Source organism: Manis pentadactyla, chromosome 13 (genome assembly GCF_030020395.1).
Source record: "Manis pentadactyla isolate mManPen7 chromosome 13, mManPen7.hap1, whole genome shotgun sequence".
NCBI lineage: Eukaryota > Metazoa > Chordata > Mammalia > Pholidota > Manidae > Manis > Manis pentadactyla.
In genome coordinates this window covers 96,797,699-96,818,597 of record NC_080031.1, presented here as the reverse complement: position 1 = coordinate 96,818,597, position 20,899 = coordinate 96,797,699, and the positions used below count along the sequence as shown (strand labels likewise).

The following is a 20,899-nucleotide window of genomic DNA, read 5'->3' as shown; positions in this document are numbered from 1 at the left end:
AGGACTGCATTTCCACCTCACAGGCTGAGGCTAGGGCTAGATTGTTTTTTTCCTGTCATCTTTGGATCTAACCCTCAAAATGATGTTCCCTACTCCTTGTCTGTGCTCCCAAGTCTGGCCTCTCCTCCTCTGCCATGGTTCTGACCTTGGTCCCACCTCTCCCATCCCAGCAGAGACCAGACCATCCTCGCATGGGTGCCCAGACCTGAAGCTGCCTGCCCGTACTTGGCTAACTGTGGTGAGATTTACAGGGCTAGCCCCAGATCCAGGGAACAAGCAGGGTGCCCTGGGTGACTTTACGGCAACTTGACAGACTGGATGAGGCGTAGGCCTTTGCCTGACTGGATCCTGCTATAAAACCCCAAGGAAGGGGATGGTTGTTAAAAATACACCTTGCTGTCTGGTTCTGGCTAATAAAATAGTCATCCTCATCCCAAGCGTCACCTGTTTGAGCTCTGATCCATAACTCGGGTCAGATGTTGCATGTCCCTTGGGCCACAGTCGTTCTCTCTACTCCTGCAGGTGCAGTAGGGAGCACTCTCCCCGTCGGACACCCCGCTACACAGATGCTTGTGTCAGCAAACTCCCATCATACTTGGCACTTCTGGCCTGGAAAAGGGGATCCGGCGGGCTCGGAAGACTGCGTAGACACAGCCTACAGTTGGCTCTGTCCCTTCCTTAGCCTCTTCACCACTTTCCAGCCAGGACACCCAAGTGTATCCTGTACTCACACAGCTAAAAATAGGGCAGAAAGAAAAGGACAGTCAGGCTGGCTCCTTGCTGCTCTGACCACCCCTGCCTTAGACTAAATGGCAGCTCACACCAGGACTCAGCTCACTCTGGAAAGCACCTTCGTGGATATCCATGCTGCTCTGGGGCTCTTAGCACACCACAGTGCTCCCTGTCCTGCCAAGCCCTTCCCAGCTTCATTTTCCTTTAAACAGCGCAGACACATTCAGGAAAAGTAGGACTAGCGATTTCAGTGAGCCAGGGGGTCACAGCTGGAAAAGCCGGAAACACTGAAGTCGAAACCCCCATGTGCTGAGTGCTCAGCGTGCACAGACTCTGCTGGATGCATGTTCCCTTTTCTGATTCTGTGGGTGATTTGTATCTGAAAATTAAAGATGCTAAAGCCCATCTGTAATCCCTCTGCCCAGAGAGAGCAGCTGGCACTGAATGACTTTGATGTGTATGTGTATCATGCATGAAAAAGTTAGATTTTAGTCTAATTTTTATCATTAGTATCTTCCGTTGGTGGTCTTCACCGGTAGCCAGTCAGAGAAAACCATCACTATACGTAATCTTACAAGGCAAGTCATGAGGTGATTAGGAGGTGCACCCCACACAGCCCACACTGTCAGTCCTCCAGTCTCTCGGGGGAGCGGATGATTCCGTGGTGGATGAACATTTAAACGGTGCTTGAAAATGCCGCAGTTGAGCACTGTGCACCTTTGACATTTCCCAATGATGTTTTGAGTGGCCAGCCAGTTAGCAAACCTGCATGGGTCAGACCTCAGGCCTGAGGCTCAGATGTGGAGACCAGGAAGGGGTGGACTTCCCCAGTGCTTCACTAACCCACTCAACATGTGCAGGGGGCAGCCCAGCTTGGGGACTTGCTCCTACTAGTCACAGGAATTTGCATGGAGCTCAAAAACTGAGTTTTATCTAGCCCTTCATCCAGTCCTTTAAAGAGTCCGTGAGGTTGTCTAGAGGAGTGTAAATGTGACCTGCACCCACTTCATGAGTCAGTGGCCCCTTTTCTCCCTGGTCTCCAGGATCAGGGGTTGGACTACATCACTTCGGTCAGAAGAGGAAAGGCCTCGTTGGACTCTTCTGCGATGTTTTCTCCCAATCTGTGACTTACCTTCTTTTTCTTCTAACAGTGCCTTTCACAGAGCAGTTTTTAATTTTAATGAAGTCCAACTTACCAATTCATTCTTTCATGTATTGTGCCTTGGATGTTATATCTAAAAAATCACAGCCAAACCCAAGGTCATCTAGATTTTCTCCTGTTATCTTCTAGGAGTTTGACAGTTTTGAATTTTATATTTAGGTCTTGATCCATTTTGAGTTAATTTGTGCAAAGTGTGTAAGGTCTATGTCTAGATTCACTTTTTCCATGCGGATGTCTAGTTGCTCCAGCACCATTTATTGAAAACTTCTCTGCTTTCTTAAAAATAACTGCATTACCTAGAATCCTCATTGTCAAGGAGTCTCACTTTTGCTTCACAATTTCCCGAGGAAGGGTAATATGCAACTTTCATTTCTGCCATTGGGGTCTGCAGATGCATAGACAAATTCCATACGAAGGGTCCTTTCCATTTTTTGTGGGCCAGAGGAAAAACACTCAGCATTATAATACCTGTGCATGTGTTCTTGCAAGGAAAAAGGTCTGACCAAAGCTAAGTGCCTCTTTCATCCCAGACCTTCCATTTGGGATCACTTTAGATTGAAGTATGTCCTTGAGAATTTCATTTACTGAAGTCATTTGGTGATAAACATTCTCAGGCTCTGTGTTTGAATATGTCCTATCCATAAAGTTTTTAACAGTTATTTTTTCAGTGTCTCTATTCTAGTCTCTCCTTTTTTTATGGAACACAAAAATATGTTAGTGTTTCACTCTTTTCCATATCTGTTCATCTCATTCATATTTTTCATTCATCCAGCTTCTGGACTACTTTCTAAATAGTTAACTTCTGATCTATCATCTAGAACTATCTCCCAGTTTACTAATTCTCTCTTCAGCTGTATCTTACCTGGTATTTAATTCAGTTACTGATTTTTAATTTCAGTTTTGATGCTTTCCTTTTCTAGAAGTTCTGTTTAGTTGTTTTTTGAGTCAGCTTGGTCATTCTTTATAATCTCTTGTTTCCTCTTCATTTCCACAGTTTTCTTTAATTTATTACATATAATTATATGTTTACCTAAATAATTCTTTTTTTTCAGCTTATTAAAGAAAAATTGACAAATATAATAGTGTATTTTCGAAGTATACAATGTGATGATTTGCTATACATCATGAAACTATTACCAAGTTTATGTGAATAATCTTAAAATCTGCTGGATTTTGAGTCAGTGTTCAGTAAACCTATCTCCAAGGTTACATAGGAATTCTCTCATTCTTTTTCTTAGTATTTTTATGGTTTAATATTTTACATTTTTACTTTAATCCATTTGGAGTTTATCCTAATGTATAGTGTGAGATAGGGATCAACTTAATTTCATTCCAGATGGTTACTGAGTTAACACAATTAATTAAATATTCCTTCTTTTCTCTGGTGATCTGAGATGCTACCTTACACATGGAATTTCTAGACATTATTAGGGCTATTTTTGGACTCTTTTCTGTTTCATTGGTCTGTCTAGTTACATGTCTTATCTGTTTCTTATATCTGGTAGATCTCTCATTGTCTTTTTACTTTTGTGGAAAGTAATTGTTTTCTTTAATAGCAATACATCCTAGTGGTAAAATTCACATGTTCCCGAAGGACATACAGTGAGACATGCGTCCCTCCCTGCTCTTCTGCACACCCAGTTCTCCCTGGAAATAATGTTACTTGATTCTTATATATGTTACATATCTTTCTAAAGGTATTCTTCTTTCATTTCAAAATAAATCTAGAAAATGAAATGCCAAAAAACAGTGAATCAGGATAATGGGTACATGTGATAGCAGAGAGAGGTTTATATCTGAGCCCAAATTTTGGCTGGGAGAATCTGAGGATCATTTGTCTGCCCCTAACTTATCCTAACACCCCCCGTGCCCTCAGCCAACCTTGAGTCCTGACTTGACACTGTAAGGTGAGGCCTGCCTGGATCCTGGGCCATCAAGGGACTGCTTTCCCCTGGGACAACAGCTTTAGGGTTCACACTGCCTGCCATGGATCCTGAGTGTTTGTTTTAACACATGAAATGAGGCCAGGGCCTTGGGGAGTGTCTCTGCACCTCTACCCTTCATTGCTGCCTGAATGCTGCAATGCTTACTTGTTTAGTAATTCATCTGTAATGATCTATGAAGAGAGTCCAAGCTCTGACCAGGTGCAAGGTGTTGAGCTGAGTGCTGGGGGTCAGAAGAATCCACAGATTGGAACTGAGTGTCTGTGAGGGGCCAGACATATCAGAGGCCATATCAGTGACCCTAGGGCTGGGACTGTGCCTTCCCCACCCCTTCCTCATTGCTACCCAGCTCCCGACATAAATGCTGATATCCTGTAGCTGCTCAGTAAATTGTTTTTCACTGAAGGATAAGAATGAGTTAGAGGAATGAGTTTCAGAAGGAGAGAATACCGGTAATGGCAGATGCCCCCAGAAGACTGATGAGGAGGAAAGCTGAACTAGACCCCTGGATTTTTTTAATGAAGCATAATTAGGATTAATACCAGGGCACAGTGGGCAAATCTACCTGAGAAGAGGCAAGCGGCAGGGCAGCTGTTGGTGGCAACCAGGAAGGTGTTGGAATTGTTTCAAGGGCCGATCTCAGTTCATCCACAAAAGCCTCTGCTTTTCAACATAGACATGTTGAAAAGCAGAGGAAGCCAGGAACTGCCCAGCAGATTAAAAGAGTGGCCTCCCAGGAGGAGTTCTAGGGTGGATGACTGTCAGCTTACTGAGAGAAGGAAGTGGGAAGAATTCTACAGCTAGCTTCTCTCCCCAAATCTTCCCATTAAAATATCAGCAACCAATAAAACATACTTACAGTCCGCTTTCTGTTGTTCCCTGCCTGAGGGCTTCTAAATGTCTAGTCAGCCCAAAATAAAATACCATGAAAGCAAAGAGCCACTCCTCAGAGCTGTAAGTAAGTCCTAGCAAGACCAACCTAAAGCATATTAACCATAGTCAGCCTCCCTCCATCTCCATCTCCATCTCCATCTCTTCCCACCGCCCCTCCAGTCCTCTTTGCCAAGAAGATGACACAGACTCTCAGATTTGCCAGGCTGCTCAGCCAGCCTACAGCTCTGACCCTGGCTCCCACCTTCCCTCCCTCCCTCTCTTTCTTCCTTCATTTTCCACCCACATTTTTTTTCCTTTTTAGGCAAGTGCCTTCCATCTAGTGGCCAGAAATCATGTGTTTTCTGGCGCTTCAGAGGCCTGCGATGGCTCCTGGTGCTGAGGTGTCTTCTCAGGATTATCACCCCCATGTCTACAGGGGGGCATTTATAGCATGACCTTTCCAAAAGAAGGCTCATTCTCCGCCACAGCTCACACTTCTTTCCTGTAGAACTGTGGGAACCATGCAGAAATCTCAGGCCTTGGGAAAAGACTCATCTATTGGCTTCCCTCAGCATTGGTGTCCTGACTGATGCTCCTTGTGGTAATTGGTAACTGGGTTTGTCTTTGGTTGAAGTTTATCTGTTGCCTCTGTAAATCTGGATATTGACTGCTGACAGTCATTGTCAGAAAATGAGTGGTTGTACTTAACCTGAGAGCATTGCTCTTTTACCCTCCTACCTCCACCCCAAGCTCTGGCAATCCCTATTCCAGATTCAGATTGTGGCTTGTGATAATGTTAGCTGTGGTGGGTATGGAGGTCAGTGTTTTGAATGCCAGGCAAAGGCCAAGGATTTTAATAAAACATCTGCCATTTATCGAGCACATACTTGTGCCAGACACTGGATAAATGCTTTACATTTGGTAATGCACTAAATCCTCAAACCGCCTGATTTTCTTAGGAGGAAATCAAGGCTCAGAGAGTGACTTTCTCCAAGGTCACTCAGCACAGTAGCCATCTCTAGATGAGAATTTCCTCTAGGCTTGATACTGGAGCTGAAACCTTAGCAGTTAAATGGAGAGAACTGGGACTCAGGGTCACGCAGTCCACCTTCCATCTGCTTCGTCTTGAGTGGACATCTCAGGAGGATAGTAGATGCCTAGTCCTCCAAGACTGGCTCCTGTCCTTAGTGGAGCTGTGGCCTGGCTCAGGCAGACATGGACTCCCAAGAGGGGCAGGCCCCGAACAGTCACAGGTGGTTGCCAAAGAGCACATGGTGTGGATCTGCAGAGGCTAGTGACAGTGCTGTGGCCTGGTGTGGACAGAGGACAAGGGTCCTGAACGGATGGGCCTGGAAGGACCTGCAGTCACTGACGGGAAGTAGGAAAGTAGAGGGCTTGCAGAAAGGAGACAGGTGCGAGCACAAGACAAGATGGGGTGCTGGCTGTTGGAGTGATGTGTGTGGGCTCTGGGGAGGGGCAGCTGGGTCAGGGTCAAGGCACTGGCTGTAGCAGCAGGACAAGTGAGGTCCTAGGGGAAAGTGCTCAGATGGCCAGAAGCGGTGTGAGGGCTGCTGCCGTGGAATCCTTGGAGATGGGAGGCTAGTGCCCGGTCGGGAGGGGGAGGTTGCATCATGCAGCAGCCCTGGGAATAGACGGGAGATCCAGAAGCTTTTTGCCCAATGTCCTCTCATTGTTTCCTTTGTGAAGGGCAGGAGGAATCCTGGGTGACAGAGCTTAGGCAAATCCCTGGACAAGTAGCCTTCGGTGTTGGGAATCCACTTGGGCAGACAGGGCCGAGACCAGGCTGTTAAAGATGGCCCTGGGAGTGGCAGCCCCTCTCGGCAGCCTACCCTGTTAGGGCACACTCATTGCTCTAAAAACGGTCCTGAGAAGAACCTAAAGAGTCTCTGTGTGCTCAGAACTCTTTTGCAAGAACCCGGATTGAGCTGGCTGGGACGTCGGAGCAGGAAGATGCCCCGTTTCCCCCAAAGGTCCACGGGGGGAGGGGAGGGCCCATGTCAGGATGCCTTCAGGGGGTTTCCTCTTTAGTTACACTCTTCAAATCATTTCATTTCAGCAGGCGTCCCTTCCTGAGATGAATTAAGAACAAATGGCTGTGATTTTCCATATCAAAACGTACATATTAACCATTTCCTTGTAAATGAATTTAGAGAGCAAGTGACTGTGGGTGGGGGGTGGGGCTGTGGAGCAGAGGGCCCTGCCCTGCTGTCAGCCTGGCCCTGGGTTAGAGCAGCTTTCTCTGGGCCTTCCCCTGGCACCCGGCCGTCCTTCTGCCTCCCCTTGTGGCCTTGACCCATGCCGGCCCAGCGGTTGCTTTAGTTCTGCCCCTGCCATGGCACACCCTGCTGGGGTCAGAGGAGAGCCCCAGACCCCATCCCAAGGCAGAGACTGCCTGTGGGGCCGGCCTGGGTGCTGCGTTCTATCAAGGCACGTCTGGCAGCACCGAGGTTAATCAGGTTCAAGTGCATTTTTCAAACATGTGTAAACTGTTAAGTGTAACAGCAAAGAGTAAACTATCAGGGGAGGAAACACCAGTTTTTCTATATTGCTTTTCTCCTCTCAGCCCTCACACATGTCCATCTACCCCATCTAGCCAGCCAGCCAGTTATTTCAGTAGAGAAAGCTTAGGAAAACAAAGTATAGTTTTCTTCCTCTTGAAATCAAGCCCACTATACATTTTAAAAGATAAAGTGTATGGTTGTAACCTCCAGAATAGTACTTATGTTCACAAGTGTTCTAAGCATGCAGCTTGGTAATTCATTAATCCTCACAAGCCCAGAAGTGATCTCGATTATCATCGCCCTTTTATAGAGTAGGCACACGAGGCCAGGCCCAGGTGTCTTGACAAGCCTCGCATTTAAGTTCAGGAGTAGGATTCACATCCAGGCTGTCCAACAGCAGACGCGGCACTGCGCCGTACTGAGGAGGTGAGCTGACACAGAAAACCTGAAGATTGGGGAAAGGTAGAGGCAGGCTTTCCTGAAGGGGAAGGGATTCATGCACTGGGCTGGGTTTGTGGGTTAGGTGAAGGTAATGTTTGCCGTAATAATATCTCCTTTTTGTTAATGTGTATAATGAGAATTACTTATTTTTTGCTCTGAAATATGAAAGACAATCAGCTTACTTTAGAATCTCCCAAATTATGCTGCATTTCTGTCTTATTGGGAGACTTTGTGAGGAAGTGGGGGGATGGACCAGATGTGGTCTCTTGGACCCCTGCCTCTTAGGCCCTCAGGAGGGGCCTGTAATGTGGGCTTAACAGCAGCAGATGAGTTTATGTCAGACTTGGAACATCTGCAGAAAAGCAACAGAATGGCTCCAAATTCCTTGTATTCTGCACAGAAAATACTACCTTCAATTACTGCTGTAGGTTTTTTTTCTCTGGGGACTCTTGGTTCCTTTGAGGCCCCTGGGACAGGCAGACTGGAGAGCTTTGCTATGGCTCACAAATGAGGCCCCAGAGCTCTGGGCTGACAGCTGAGCAGGCTTCGGACTCTGCCACTCATCTCCTGGAAAGGTGGGATGTGGGCTGCTGGAGTCTGGGCTGCCGAGGGAATTGGAGGAAGCAGAGGTGTAGTCAGGATGCAGGAAACCCTTAGCAGTCAGTCTTCAATTGGGGTTGATTGGGTTAAGGCCTTCCAGAATGGTGTAAAACAGTTCTGAACTCAATGAACTGCTGATGGAAGCCTGATGAATTGAAAGAAATACAATAAACAGATTCCTTGTCATGTTGTTGGCTTTGTAGCAAATATCTGTTTTCTCCTTGGGATTATGTGAACATTTGCTTTTCTTTGATTTCTGGTTGTTATTTTCAATATTTCTTTTGTTAGAGGAGATGCTTCAAACAGCTCCATAGGAGCCCCTGACTTTCCTTTGCAAGGTTTGTGTTTAGATGTTGGCACAGCCTCCACACATCACCTGTTAGCTGTTAGGAGTCTAATTCTGCAAGCCATGACTTCATCTCCCTAAAGGAAGATAGACAGAATGCTTCAATACAGCAGATACGGTTCAGTTCAAGACATTTGGAGGAAAAAAATAAGACTCTAAGCCTTTGGTCTCTGGGTGAACTCAGAATGTAGGCCTGTCAAAGGTATTCATGTTCAGACAGCTGGTCTGTAGCTGAAAAGGCAGCCAAATAATGCCATTATTCAAGGCTGTGGGAATTTTTTTAAGTGGCCTTAAAGCAATCTGTTCAGTGACACTGGGGAACGTTGGGCCCAGAGGTGGCTCTGCAGTGCCTGCTGCCCCGAGGAGAGAATCTGGTCACACTGCTCATCCAGGCAGCTACGAATGATGGAGCTGGCGGCTTACTACTTGCCAGAGACTGGCCCCGGCCAGGAGTGGGAGCCAGAGACGCTTGGGTGTTTTGCAAATTAGATCTTACAACAACAAATAGCACTCATGAGCTGACCGGTGTTGCTCATCATTCAATTTTTCCCCTTTGTGGCATTTATAATTGGGGAACCCTGAACCCTACCATACTTGGTCCTCTCCAGAGTTGACCCCCAGGGTTTTAGTCCCCAAACCAGTCCAGTGTTGGTCACTGGTAACAAAATCAGACTGTTACTGGCCAGGAAGACCTGCCTTGAGCAGGTGGAGAACCTGGCGGGCAGTCTGTTTCTTCTCCTCCTATCTGCTCTTTCCCAGTTTCCCCCCTGGCTTCTTGTGGACACCGTTGGTTTTGGTTACATCCCCCGTGGCTCTTGATGCCTGAAAGCTCCCTCCAAGGGAGGACCCAAGCACTCAGCTCTGGAAAATGGACAGAATTTGTGTCTGTAGATCTCATACTTTCCTAGTCTTCTTTCTCAGAATCCCTTTTCTCTTAATCTAGTCAGAAGCAAAATACATTTAGGGAGGCACAAGGCCTTCCAAAATACAAGATGAATCGAGGGCAGGAAACCATCCCTTGTAGGGAGGCTTGGGTTCCCCTCGAGCTGAGGCAGACTAAAGCTGGCTCTGGCCTAACCCGGAGGCAGGGCCCCCACTGGGGGTGTTGGGGAGCCCCTTCCGCTGGGCATGGTGGGTGGGGGCAGGAACTGACACACTGCCCTGAGCCTAGGGCTTCCATGACTTTGCCCTTGCTGTCATTTGCAAAGCCAAGGATCACTTACTGGAAAGGACACTTAATTAGAAAATCTCTCCAGGCGGATGCCTTGCCCCACTTCCTCAGGACTCTGCCCACCCTCTCCCTCTCCTCCCGGAAACATGCCCTGGAGAACCCAGTGGAACCATTCTGCCTTGTCCAGTTGCTGGCATTTTGCACCCCTCCCGTCCCTCAGCAGGCAGCCCTTAGCTGGGAAAGCCTTCTATGATGGCCGTTTCTAAAACCGGCCTGAGGATGAAAGAGGGGCTACTACTGAATACTTGGCAAGGACTGAGTTCGTGCTCTGGGTTCCTGCTTCTGTTAGCAGTCAGAGTGTGTCGTCTACTTTCTCAGCTGTTGTAAACTGCCCCAGCCTTCTGCCTGCTGCATGCAGGAGTGGGGCAGCTGTGGAACACACTTCCCACAAAAGGTGTGTCTCTGAGGTGCTCTGTCTTGTGTGTCCCTTGATGAAGGAGTTGCTATGGTAACTACCATCTGGAAAACTTGCAGAAGTAAACAGAAGATAAAGCTCTTGCTCTCCTAGCTGGAGTGTAGATCTCTGCCCCTCTTTGTTATCCCCACTTGTCACAGTGCTCCTCCCTCCCCACAGGGCTGAGGGCCCACTCTTTGGCCTGTGAGATTAAAGGTGAGCTGGAGTTTTGCAAAATGAAGGAGTCCTGGATTTTCTAGCTCCTTGGTGAAGAAAACAGAGGAATGGCACCCCTGCCCAATCTTTCCAAAGAGCTGAAGCACTCTTTGGCCCACTCCCCACTGCTCCCCCACCCGCGCCCCTCCCACCACCTCACTGTCACTCCCCACTGGGTCCAGTCTGGCATCTCTGACTCCAGGCTGAATTAGCACTAAGCACAGCCCTTGATATTTCCTAAGTGGAGGAACTGGCCATTGGAAATTTGAGCCACAAAGTGAGAGCACAGGGGGAGTAAGCTCTCGGAATAGGGGAATTCCTAGAGAATCGATCTGCAGATATCCCCTTGGGTGCTACTTAGACGTCACTTCATGGCTTTACTTTTTTGTGTTACATACTGCCTGTCCTCCAGTCAAATCAGGGGCCCAAACCGACTCAGGGTTCTGTTGAGCCCCGCCCCACCTTTCAGGCCTTTGTATCCATCACCACCACCTTCCCTGCACAAGAAAAGTTAAAGCAGTGCTGCCAAAAATAAAAGACCACATCCTCCTTTCCTCCCCCATTCCTGCCCCCACCAACGGCCACTGCACCTTCTCTTGGGGAGAGCGTTCCACAAACACTCTGGGCAGGAAGAGGAAACAGGCCACCTCCACTTTCCTGAGAAACCGTCATTTCCAACGATCTTCTTGCCAAAGGGGTGGGCCTAGGGCACCACTGTGGTTTTCTCTGTGTTTTTCTGTCTGCCTTTAATGAGGGCCAGGTAAAGCATTCTTAGCACATTGGGGGGAAAGGGTTGTAATCCACCAGGCTCCTTCTATGTATTCTGGCTCTATAGATACTGATGAGCTGTGTTTCCCTGTGGCCCCCAGAAAGTGGGGGAAGGCAGGGCAGGTGAGGGGATGGTGGAGGCCAGGAAGCCAGCCAGGAGGGTGCAGCTCCGTGGTGCCAGCTGCCCCTTTCCTGCCTTCCTGCCACATGGGCTGCAGTACAGTGACAGCTGTGGCTGTGTCTCCTTCCTGCGTCCTTACTCCCAGAGTTCTGCTCACGTAGGGTCGGACTCCTGCTTGGGCCTGCTCACCCGCCAAGGGCAAGATGAGAGCTTTGCACATATGCTGCCTCCTCCACAGATAGGAGAATGGAGGCCAACCTGGGCTCATTTCTGCATTCATGGCACCTGGGCCTCAGGCCACTTAGTCATCCCAAGCACCCTTTTCTGCTTGGCCAAATAGGTCTGTCTGCATTGGGCACTGGGACATACTGCCACAATCTCGGGGAAGCTGCAGTGAGATTGCCAGGTGGGCCGTCTCCACCCATGTGTCCTCAGGCCATGTGGGGAGCAGCCCTGTTGAGACTAGTGGGTGAGGGTGGGAAGTGGGCCATGATCCCCCCTTCCTCCTTGGGCCTCACTCTGTGACCCGTAACGTTCAAGGCGAGGGACTCTGTGGCCTGGGGTAGAGGACTCAGGCAGGGGACTCATGGTGCCTCTGGTGTCTGGGCCATCAGTGCAGCGATCACTGAGTAAAGGAGCTCCTGCCTGGGATCTGGGAGGAAACCTGCCCTTCCAGGCATAACTGGTGTTTCAGCCCTGCCATACGAGAGGTACATGAGTGGCCAAAGAGTTTTTCAGCTTTATACACAGCAGGGTTTGCATTGGCTTCAGCTGCTAGTTCACCTTAGCACTGTATACCATGGAATGTTGTCAGTTTAAATATGTGATTTTCATGTGGCTAGAATTATTTCCCCTAGTTATTTTATAGTGATTCTGAGTTTTGCCTTTGCTGGAGACATCTAATGTGAACAGCATAACCTAGAATATTAGAAATTCTTTAGGATCAGGAGGTGGTCAGACTTGAGTGGGCTGGAAGTACCTCACAGGCAAGGCTGTGACGTGAGCAGGACTGCGGAAGTGGGTGTGTAAGATATGTTTCGGGACCGTCCCTGTTTCTCATTAAGAAAATGAGGCGACAGCGGTGAGGTTGGCAGTTACCAAGAGAACTGTGCCACTGAGGTGGAAAAAATCTCCTGCCCAAGGGCCCTGCCTAATTTCCCCCATCTGTGGTGCAGTGGGAAATCTGACTTCTTACCGAGTGAGAGCCTGCCCCAGACAGGTAAGTAAACTCGTAACTTAGCACCAACTATGGGTCAGGCACCTGTCCTTCTAGTTTTTTATTTTGAAAAATGTCAAGCGTATCAAATACTGAGACAGAGACACTTACACCACACATGAAGGTTTAACCGCTGTTAGCATTTCACCGTGTTTGTTTTAATCTGTGGACTTTTTTCAGTTATTGAGAGTAAATTGCAGACATCATGATACTTCACCCTTAAATACTTCAGCATGTACCTCCTAAAAACAAAATGTTCCCTAAAGAACATTATCACACCCAAGAAAGTTAATAATTCCCTAGTGTCTGAAAGCCAGTCTACATTCAAAATTCCTCAATTATCTCCAGAATGACTTTAATAGCTTTTTTTTTATAATCAGGATCCTATCAAGGATTGACACATTATATTTGGTTTTGTCTTTTCAGCCTCTCTTAATCTACCATACCCTGTAGTGTTGGGTTTTTGTTTTATGTTTTTATGATGTTGACTTTGTAAAGAGTCCAGCCATATCCTTCTAGTTTTGAATCCTTCTAATTCTGAATCCTTCTAGTTTTGAATCCAAATGTGCAGGCATTCAACACATAAACAGATTTACTAAGCACCTATAATATGCTGTTTCTCCCTGAAGTCCCATAAACCCATGCATGACCCATTGCTCATGAAGCATGGTTCACTCTCGGGGGGCACACTGCTGGCTCTGTGGGGTTGGTCCTGGTGACTCTGATATGCCAAATGTAGACAGCCCTGTTCCGGGAAATGGGCTCACATCTCAGCTCTACGACTTCTGACTGAGGGACCTTTCCCTGGTCCCTTCTAAGCCTCAGTGCCTACATCTCCAAAACGAAGTTGTTGGACCAGGGGCCTCCTCGTCCCAGTCAGCTTAGCCACTCTGTACCTCTGTGACTCAGCTCGAAGTGCTGCCAGGCAGACCGCCTGCAGTTTCATACCTCAGGGTGGTGGTTTCGTGAAGCTGCTGCCTGCTCGAACTCTCCACACTGTGAAGAAGGGCCCGGGAGGATGCACACGATCCTCTGATGCTCTAATGTGACCATATGCTCACCCCTCTGCTCCCCGCAGCGGAGATTCTGGAGTTGGCTGGCAATGCAGCAAGAGACAACAAGAAGGGCCGGGTCACGCCACGGCACATCCTGCTGGCCGTGGCCAACGACGAAGAGCTCAATCAGGTATGGGGCTCTCCCCGCCTCCCCACCCCGGACACTGCAGCCAGCAGTCACGATGCCTGGGAGGCAGAGCCGTTGGTCCTGAGGGAGGTGGGTGTCTGGCTGGCTATCAAAGGTGCGGACTGTATTTTGGATTGCTAGCAATTTCCCTGGCATACCCCATGGCAGTTTTTCCTCAAAGATTTACTGGGGTGGGGGTGTGAAACAAGGTGTTTGGCTTTCCCTGGAGGAAAGGTGTTACGGAAATTCCACCCAGGTGAGGGGCGCTGAGGACTCGCTCCATGTGTAGGGAGTCTGAGTCCTGTCGGCATCCTTGTAGATGCCATGGAGGGAGGAGCTCTGCTAACCGAAAACAAGAGTGTGGACTGCAGGGCTGACTTCTTGAAGGTCAGGGACAGGGTAGTCTGGCTCACCATCTGCTACTTTGGTTTTTCTGCAAGCTGTTAAAAGGAGTCACCATAGCCAGTGGGGGCGTGTTACCAAACATCCACCCAGAGTTGCTAGCAAAGAAACGAGGATCCAAAGGGAAATTGGAAGCCATCATCACGCCACCCCCAGCCAAAAAGGCCAAGTCTCCATCCCAGAAGAAGCCTGTATCTAAGAAAGCAGGAGGCAAGAAAGGGGCCCGGAAATCCAAGGTATGTGGTTTGGCAGGGGTACGTGGGGTGGGGCAGGGACGGGGTCTTGAGGGGTCCCCTTACTGCCAAGGGCTTATCCCACGGATGGGGCAGGAAACTATGGGAGGGACATGTGGCAGCTCTTTACAGCGGGGCTAGTCCAGCTCAGGCAGCCGGAGTCTGGACACAAGAGGGACTAGCTCCTGTGGGCAAAGGGAGTCTGAGGAGGGCACTGGGGCAGATAGCCCCAGGCTGGAAGGACCCCATGCCTGGCTTTCCAGGGAGATGCCCACACCTGTGGGAGGGGGCCCGTGTGTGCAGGAGCTTCCCTGTGCTAGGGACAGATCGCACCGAGTCCTGCCCAGAGTGCCAGCTGCCTGCTTGCTCCTGACGCTCTCGCAGCTGCCGCTGTGTTGCTATGGCTCACAGCCTCCTCTGAGTGCAGTCCAGCAATGACAGACAGTTCAACAGTTTGCTCTTCAGAAGGACTGGCTTGTTAAGGAGGAAAACAGATGCATTATTCTGGCACTTCTGCCAGATCCAACTTGACCTGAGGCTAGGTCCTAGGTGCCGATCTTTTTGTGGTGAGTGACACCCTCTCATTGGGATGACCTAATGTCTTCTTGGATGGGGCAGGCCAACTCATCCTGAGCCAGGATCCTCACAGTGTGAGGGAGCTGCCACCCAGCCTCAGGGGGCCCAGGCCTGTGGGTGGTGGCACTAGCCTGTCTGAGCATCTCGGGGAGGCCCCAAGGGCCTCACTGGGCCCTGCTGTCATAGCCTCTAGTCCAATAATAAATTGGAATCTAAGACTGCCCTGCTCTGTTGAGCCCCATTAAGAGTTGTCCTTCTGGCCTCTAGCCAGATGAGGAAGAAATGTCCTCTGGCAGAGGTGGCCTTCCTATTTTGTAAGACCCTCCATCATAACTCCTCGGAAAGGCCTTGTGGACACTAATGGTACACAGTCGGGGCATCCGTCCGCCCAGAGCCCAGAGCCTCTCACCAGAGTGAGATAGTGAGGATGCCTTCCCAGAAAGGGCTCCAGGGTTGCTGACCCAGAGCTATACTCCTGCCTGCTTTCCCAGCAGGTCCCTTTGGGTTTTTTAATTAATTAATTAGTTTGTTTGTTTGTTTATTCCCTTTTTTTATTATCATTAATCTACAATTACATGAAGAACATTATGGTTACTAGACTCCCCCCTTCACCAAGTCCCCCCCCACAAACCCCATTGTAGTCACTGTCCATCAGCGTAGTAAGATGCTGTAGACTCACTACTTGTCTTCTCTGTGTTGTACGGCCCTCCCTGTACCCCCTCCACACTACACATGCTAATCGTAATGCCCGCTTTCTTTTTCCCTGCCCTTGTCCCTCCCTTTCCACCCATCCTCCCCAGTCCCTTTCCCTTTGGTAACTGTTAGTCCATCCTTGGGTTCTGTGATTCTGCTGCCGTTCTGTTCCTTCAGTTTTCCTTTGTTCTTATACTCCACATATGAGTGAAATCATCTGGTACTTGTCTTTCTCGGCCTGGCTTATTTCACTGAGCATAATACCCTCTGGCTCCATCCATGTTGTTGCAAATGGTAGGATTTGTTTTCTTCTTATGGCTGAATAATATTCTATTGTGTATATGTACCACATCTTCTTTATCCATTCATCTACTGATGGACACTTAGGTGGCTTCCATTTCTTGGCTATTGTAAATAGTGCTGCGATAAACATAGGGGTGCATCTGTCTTTTTCGAACTGGGCTGCTGCATTCTTAGGGTAAATTCCTAGAAGTGGAATTCCTGGGTCAAATGGTATTTCTATTTTGAGCTTTTTGAGGAACATCCATACTGCTTTCCACAATGGTTGAACTAATTTGCATTCCCACCAGCAGTGTAGGAGGGTTCCCCTTTCTCCACAACCTTGCCAACATTTGTTGTTGTTTGTCTTTTGGATGGTGGCGATCCTTACTGGTGTGAGGTGATAACTCATTGTGGTTTTAATTTTCATTTCTCTGATAACTAGTGATGTGGAGCATCTTATCATGTGTCTGTTGGCCATCTGAATTTCCTCTTTGGAGAACTGTCTTTTCAGCTCCTCTGCCCATTTTTTAATTGGATTATTTGCTTTTTGTTTGTTGAGGCGTGTGAGCTCTTTATATATTTTGGATGTCAACTCTTTATTGGATCTGTCATTTATGAATATATTCTCCCATACTGTAGGATACCTTTTTGTTTTATTGATGGTGTCCTTTGCTGTACAGAAGCTTTTCAGCTTGATATAGTCCCACTTGTTCATTTTTGCTTTTGTTTCCCTTGCCCGGGGAGATATGTTCATGAAGAAGTCACTCATGTTTATGTCCAATCCCTCTGGGTTTGTCCACAGACAGACCAAGCTTCCTCATGCAGTGGGGGTGGGGGAGGGGCACCTTTCTGACCTCTAACCTCTCATCCACACTGTTGGTGGCCCTTCTTTAGTTGAGGTGGAAAGAGCCTGTATTTTTGTACACCCTTCTGTGTGCAAATGCTTTCCTGATAACAACAGAATCTAAATTCCTCTTACCAATGCCACCGCCCCACCCCATCCCACCAGCCTTAGAATTACTCCCAGCTCTTTGAGAGAGAAACTTGATATTGAAGAGTGTCTTGTGAGTTATTTCCAGACTCCACCTAACTCACAAGTCCTAGAGGAGGCTTGGGGCCAGGCAGGGATTTCACAGAGTGCTCCGTTACTCATTCCTGCTCACTATAAAATTAGCAGATTGAACTGTTTCTTTTTCCCCTTTCAACATTTGCAGTTGTGGGGAGGAGCAGTTCAGGGAAGGCAGGGAAAAAGTGCCTGGGCAGCCCTTTTTAAATGTTAAAAAAGAAAATGAAGATACCAAATCCATCACTGCTTGCTAATGGGTCCTGGGGAGCTGCCTGCCCACAGAGCAGGGCCCATGGTGCTTGGAGCTGGGGGCCAGCAGAGGCAGAGCCTTATCCTGCTGCTTACCCTTCCTCCAGCGGTGGCCTGGGCCATGGGCCTTGTTCATGCACGCTCCCTGATGTTTGAGAGGCCTCTCTGACACCAGTGTCTCTCACAGCCCTGGGCTGAGCCTTATCCTTCCCTCTAGTACATTTTGCCCCATGACTTTCCAAAATTCCCAATATATATATACATATATATATATATATATATATATATATATATATAGAGAGAGAGAGAGAGAGAGAGAGAGAGTGTTCTTGTGTGTGTGTGTGTGTGTCTCTTTAGCGCCTTGAAATATAGAGGATGTGTGTGTGTGTGGGTGTGGGTGTGTCTTTAGCTCCTAGTAGCTGTATTTGGAACTCAGTGTTTCTAATAACCATATGCCAATAATCACTCGAACACTCAGCTTTTCCCTTGATTACAAAAGCAGGAAATCTGTTATGGTGGTCTGTTTTTCCTCCACACAATAAAACATATTGTCTGCTTACTGTACTAGTATTTGGCTAACATTAAACCCTGGGGGAAGCTGAAATTGGAACCGTGAACAGCTAATTTTCAAAACATTTGTTTAATGTAAATTGTGGTGTCAGCTCCCAGAAACAGCAGAGAACCCTGCATCTCCAGGTTTAAGTGGAATGTTCTGAAAATAACCTTTCCAGAGACATGCAGAGAAAGCCTCAGTAACATGCTAAAGCACTTGTAATGCAAGGGAGTTGGTATTTTTCAAGTGTCAACACTTGAATTCCAAATCATAATTTTTCCCCCAATTCTATGTAATTGGAAGGTTTTGAAAGTCTCCAGTTGTGACAGCTGAGTCAGCTATATTGTGGAAAGACTTAGAGAAGGCAACAGCACCCACTGGGGGCTGGGAGTCCTGGGCCCTCTTCCTCCCTACTTGGGTGGCCTCAGGCAAGTCTGTTCCTCAGTTTACCCCCCCCATAAAATGATGGGGTTCATTTCAGCCTTACAGTTTAATGACTGCGAATATTTGCATAATGTGTTCTTGACTAGGTAATATGTGTGAGAGTTTGGACAGTACAGCAGAGTATGCAGTACTAAATCTCTCTCCTACCACCATTCCCTGACTTCTCCCCAGAGCAGGCTCTGTGATGCGTTTTTAGGTATCCTTTCTGAAAGTGTGCATATAAAAACATAGAACCATGTAAAGCCTTCTTCATCCTACCTGCCTTTAAAAATGCTATGTATAAATCATGTTACCCACTATTTTGGCAGTGTGGATTAGTGCTTAAGGGAGCCAGCTCACCTGGCTTTGTATTCCAAGTGCCATTTGGAATGTGGCTATGTGACCTTGTGGATTTACTTCTCTGGTACCTCAACTTCCTTCTCTGTAAAGTGGAGATGTAACATAGGGTAGTTGGTTCATGTAAAGTGCTTACAACCATGTCTGGCACAAATGCTTGCAGCTGCTACTAACTTGGCAGTTTTTCTGTGTTGCTGCATGTAGAGCTGCTCTAGATTTCATGGTGTGACTCTAGTTACCTATATAATGTGCAAGGCCATTACAACGAGTTCTCTAAGAAGGAGCTTTGTTTCTTGCAGTCATTCTAACCAACAGCACCACAGTGACCATTGATGTATGTGGGTCTCTGCTCAGGTGTAAGTGTATGTATAGGATAAAGTCCTCCAGTTGCACCTGCTGAGGCAGACAGCATATTGTTAACTTTGATGACTGTTGCTCGCATAGAGCATTCTGCCTGAAATTTCAGAAGCTGCTTACTCTTGTAACATTCAACACTGAGCTGTTTAAAGAAGATGCGTTCATTCTGTTTATATTCATCAAGTCTGCATGTGCTCATTACCATCCTTGGGGGTGAGGGTACTGCAGCAAACAAAAGGCCCTGCTCTACCGCCATGCTCGGTGAGCTTTGATTTAGTAAGGGAAGGCAGGGTCATTATAAGAGGCAGGGGAACTGCTGCTGTGACAAAAACAAAGTGAGTGATGGCTTGAGTAGTATTATTTTACCTGGGGGGTCAGTGAGGCTGCTCTGATAAGGTGACACTTTGAATAGATACCTGAAGAAGCAAGGTGTCAACATCAGGTGGCAGGGGAAAGAGCCCTCCTGGCAGGGGAAGGGCAAGCAGGCCTGAGGAGGGGGCATGCCCAGCTCCTCCCAGAGAGAACCTGACAGGACTTGCATGTAGGGCCCCTGACATTTCCATAACACAGACATCTTTGGCAGATAAGATTTTCAAATGCATAAAATACTGAAGGTGCAAAGGAATCCATTTATGCCTAAATCCGCTAAGTTAAGACTTCTTGTTTGAATGTTTACTAAGAGTCATAGGATAATCTTTAGGGGATCTCCAAGAAGATTGTTTTTGCCAAAAACTCAGATAAAAAATCATGTCACCTATAGGATTTTTCAAACATATAGCCACACTACCACCCCAGCTGAACCCCCTCTCCCCCCAGTGGAAGTCACTCTCCTGGATCTTGAAGATATGCTTGCTCCTCACTGCCTGGCAAAAAGCCCGAGAAGATTTTGGTAGAGCGCCCCTTTCTTTTTTGAGAAATAAATATTTAAACTGCAAGTTGAGTGATTAATGTTCTGGAAAGGGATGGCAAAGAAAGGGATTGGTTCTTTTGAGATGCTGCTATCCTTGCAAATTTTGCTGACCTTCTGATAAGATTTCCAGCAGGTGAAGCAACAGCCTGAAAGAGACCAGGGAGATGTGGGAATCTTGGGTTGATGATTTCACGAAAGTCTTTTTGGACCTTCAGTTCTCTTGCATCTTAAAAATGTCCTGTTGACTCTTGACCTTACAGGTTTCTTCTCAAAACAAAGCTGAGTGCATGTACAACACCTGGGAGTTTTTGGATTGGTAGAACAGTATAAAATTCTAAATAGTCAATCATTATGGACACTGGCAAAAGGTATTGCTTGCTAGCTTTTCTTCCCCCACCCTCAAGCCAGGATATGAAAAGAATCTACCACCATTTCATAAAAGAAAGGGCATTTTAATACCAAAAAATTAGGAAGGTGGTGGTGGGGAGCCTATGTTGTGAAATGATTACCACAAAGCCTGTAGAACTATAGGTTTTATGAAAAACGTAGGGTGCAGTTAGGATTTCAATGTAGTGACACCTAAAAGATAACTGTGTGGGCCCTAAAGCAACCCCCCAACCCCCGTGGGCTGGGAACCTAGTGGGGAAGAGGCAGGGGTCGTTGGCCATGTAGCCAGGCTCGGAGAACCAGGAAGAAATGGCCTGTCTTGTACAGACAGGGTTTGTCCAGTTTCTGCCACAGCCACTCATCTATCAGGAGTTCCCCTATCTTTGTCTAATTTTCTGCACAAGAAATCTATGGCTGAGGGAGGGTGAGTAATTTGCCCAAGTTTATGTGGCTGGTGGAACCATGAACCAAGTGCAGAACTTCAGAGCTCAAACACAGTGTCCCTTGCATGTCCTGTGATCACGGACCAGTTACTTCCCTTGGCGGAGGCCCGTCTGTTCTGGTGTAGGAGGCTGCAAAGCTGCCCATTACAGGGTGAGCTGACGAACAGCTTTTACTTTTTTTGCTTTTAAAAAATTTTTGATAGTCACCCCAACTAGTGTAG

General features: G+C 47.6%; 1 protein-coding gene across 13 annotated transcripts in view; it reads left to right on the top strand.

Moving 5' to 3' along the window:
• Positions 1-20,899, top strand: part of LOC118918758 (core histone macro-H2A.1) — an 82,147-nt gene that overhangs the window by 15,961 nt on the left and 45,287 nt on the right. For all 13 annotated transcript variants that reach the window (XM_036897942.2, XM_036897925.2, XM_036897932.2 and 10 more), the window contains exons 3-4: positions 13,644-13,750; positions 14,188-14,385. In XM_036897942.2, coding sequence (XP_036753837.1) covers positions 13,644-13,750; positions 14,188-14,385 — 305 coding nt within the window. The remainder of the gene's footprint in view (positions 1-13,643; positions 13,751-14,187; positions 14,386-20,899) is intronic.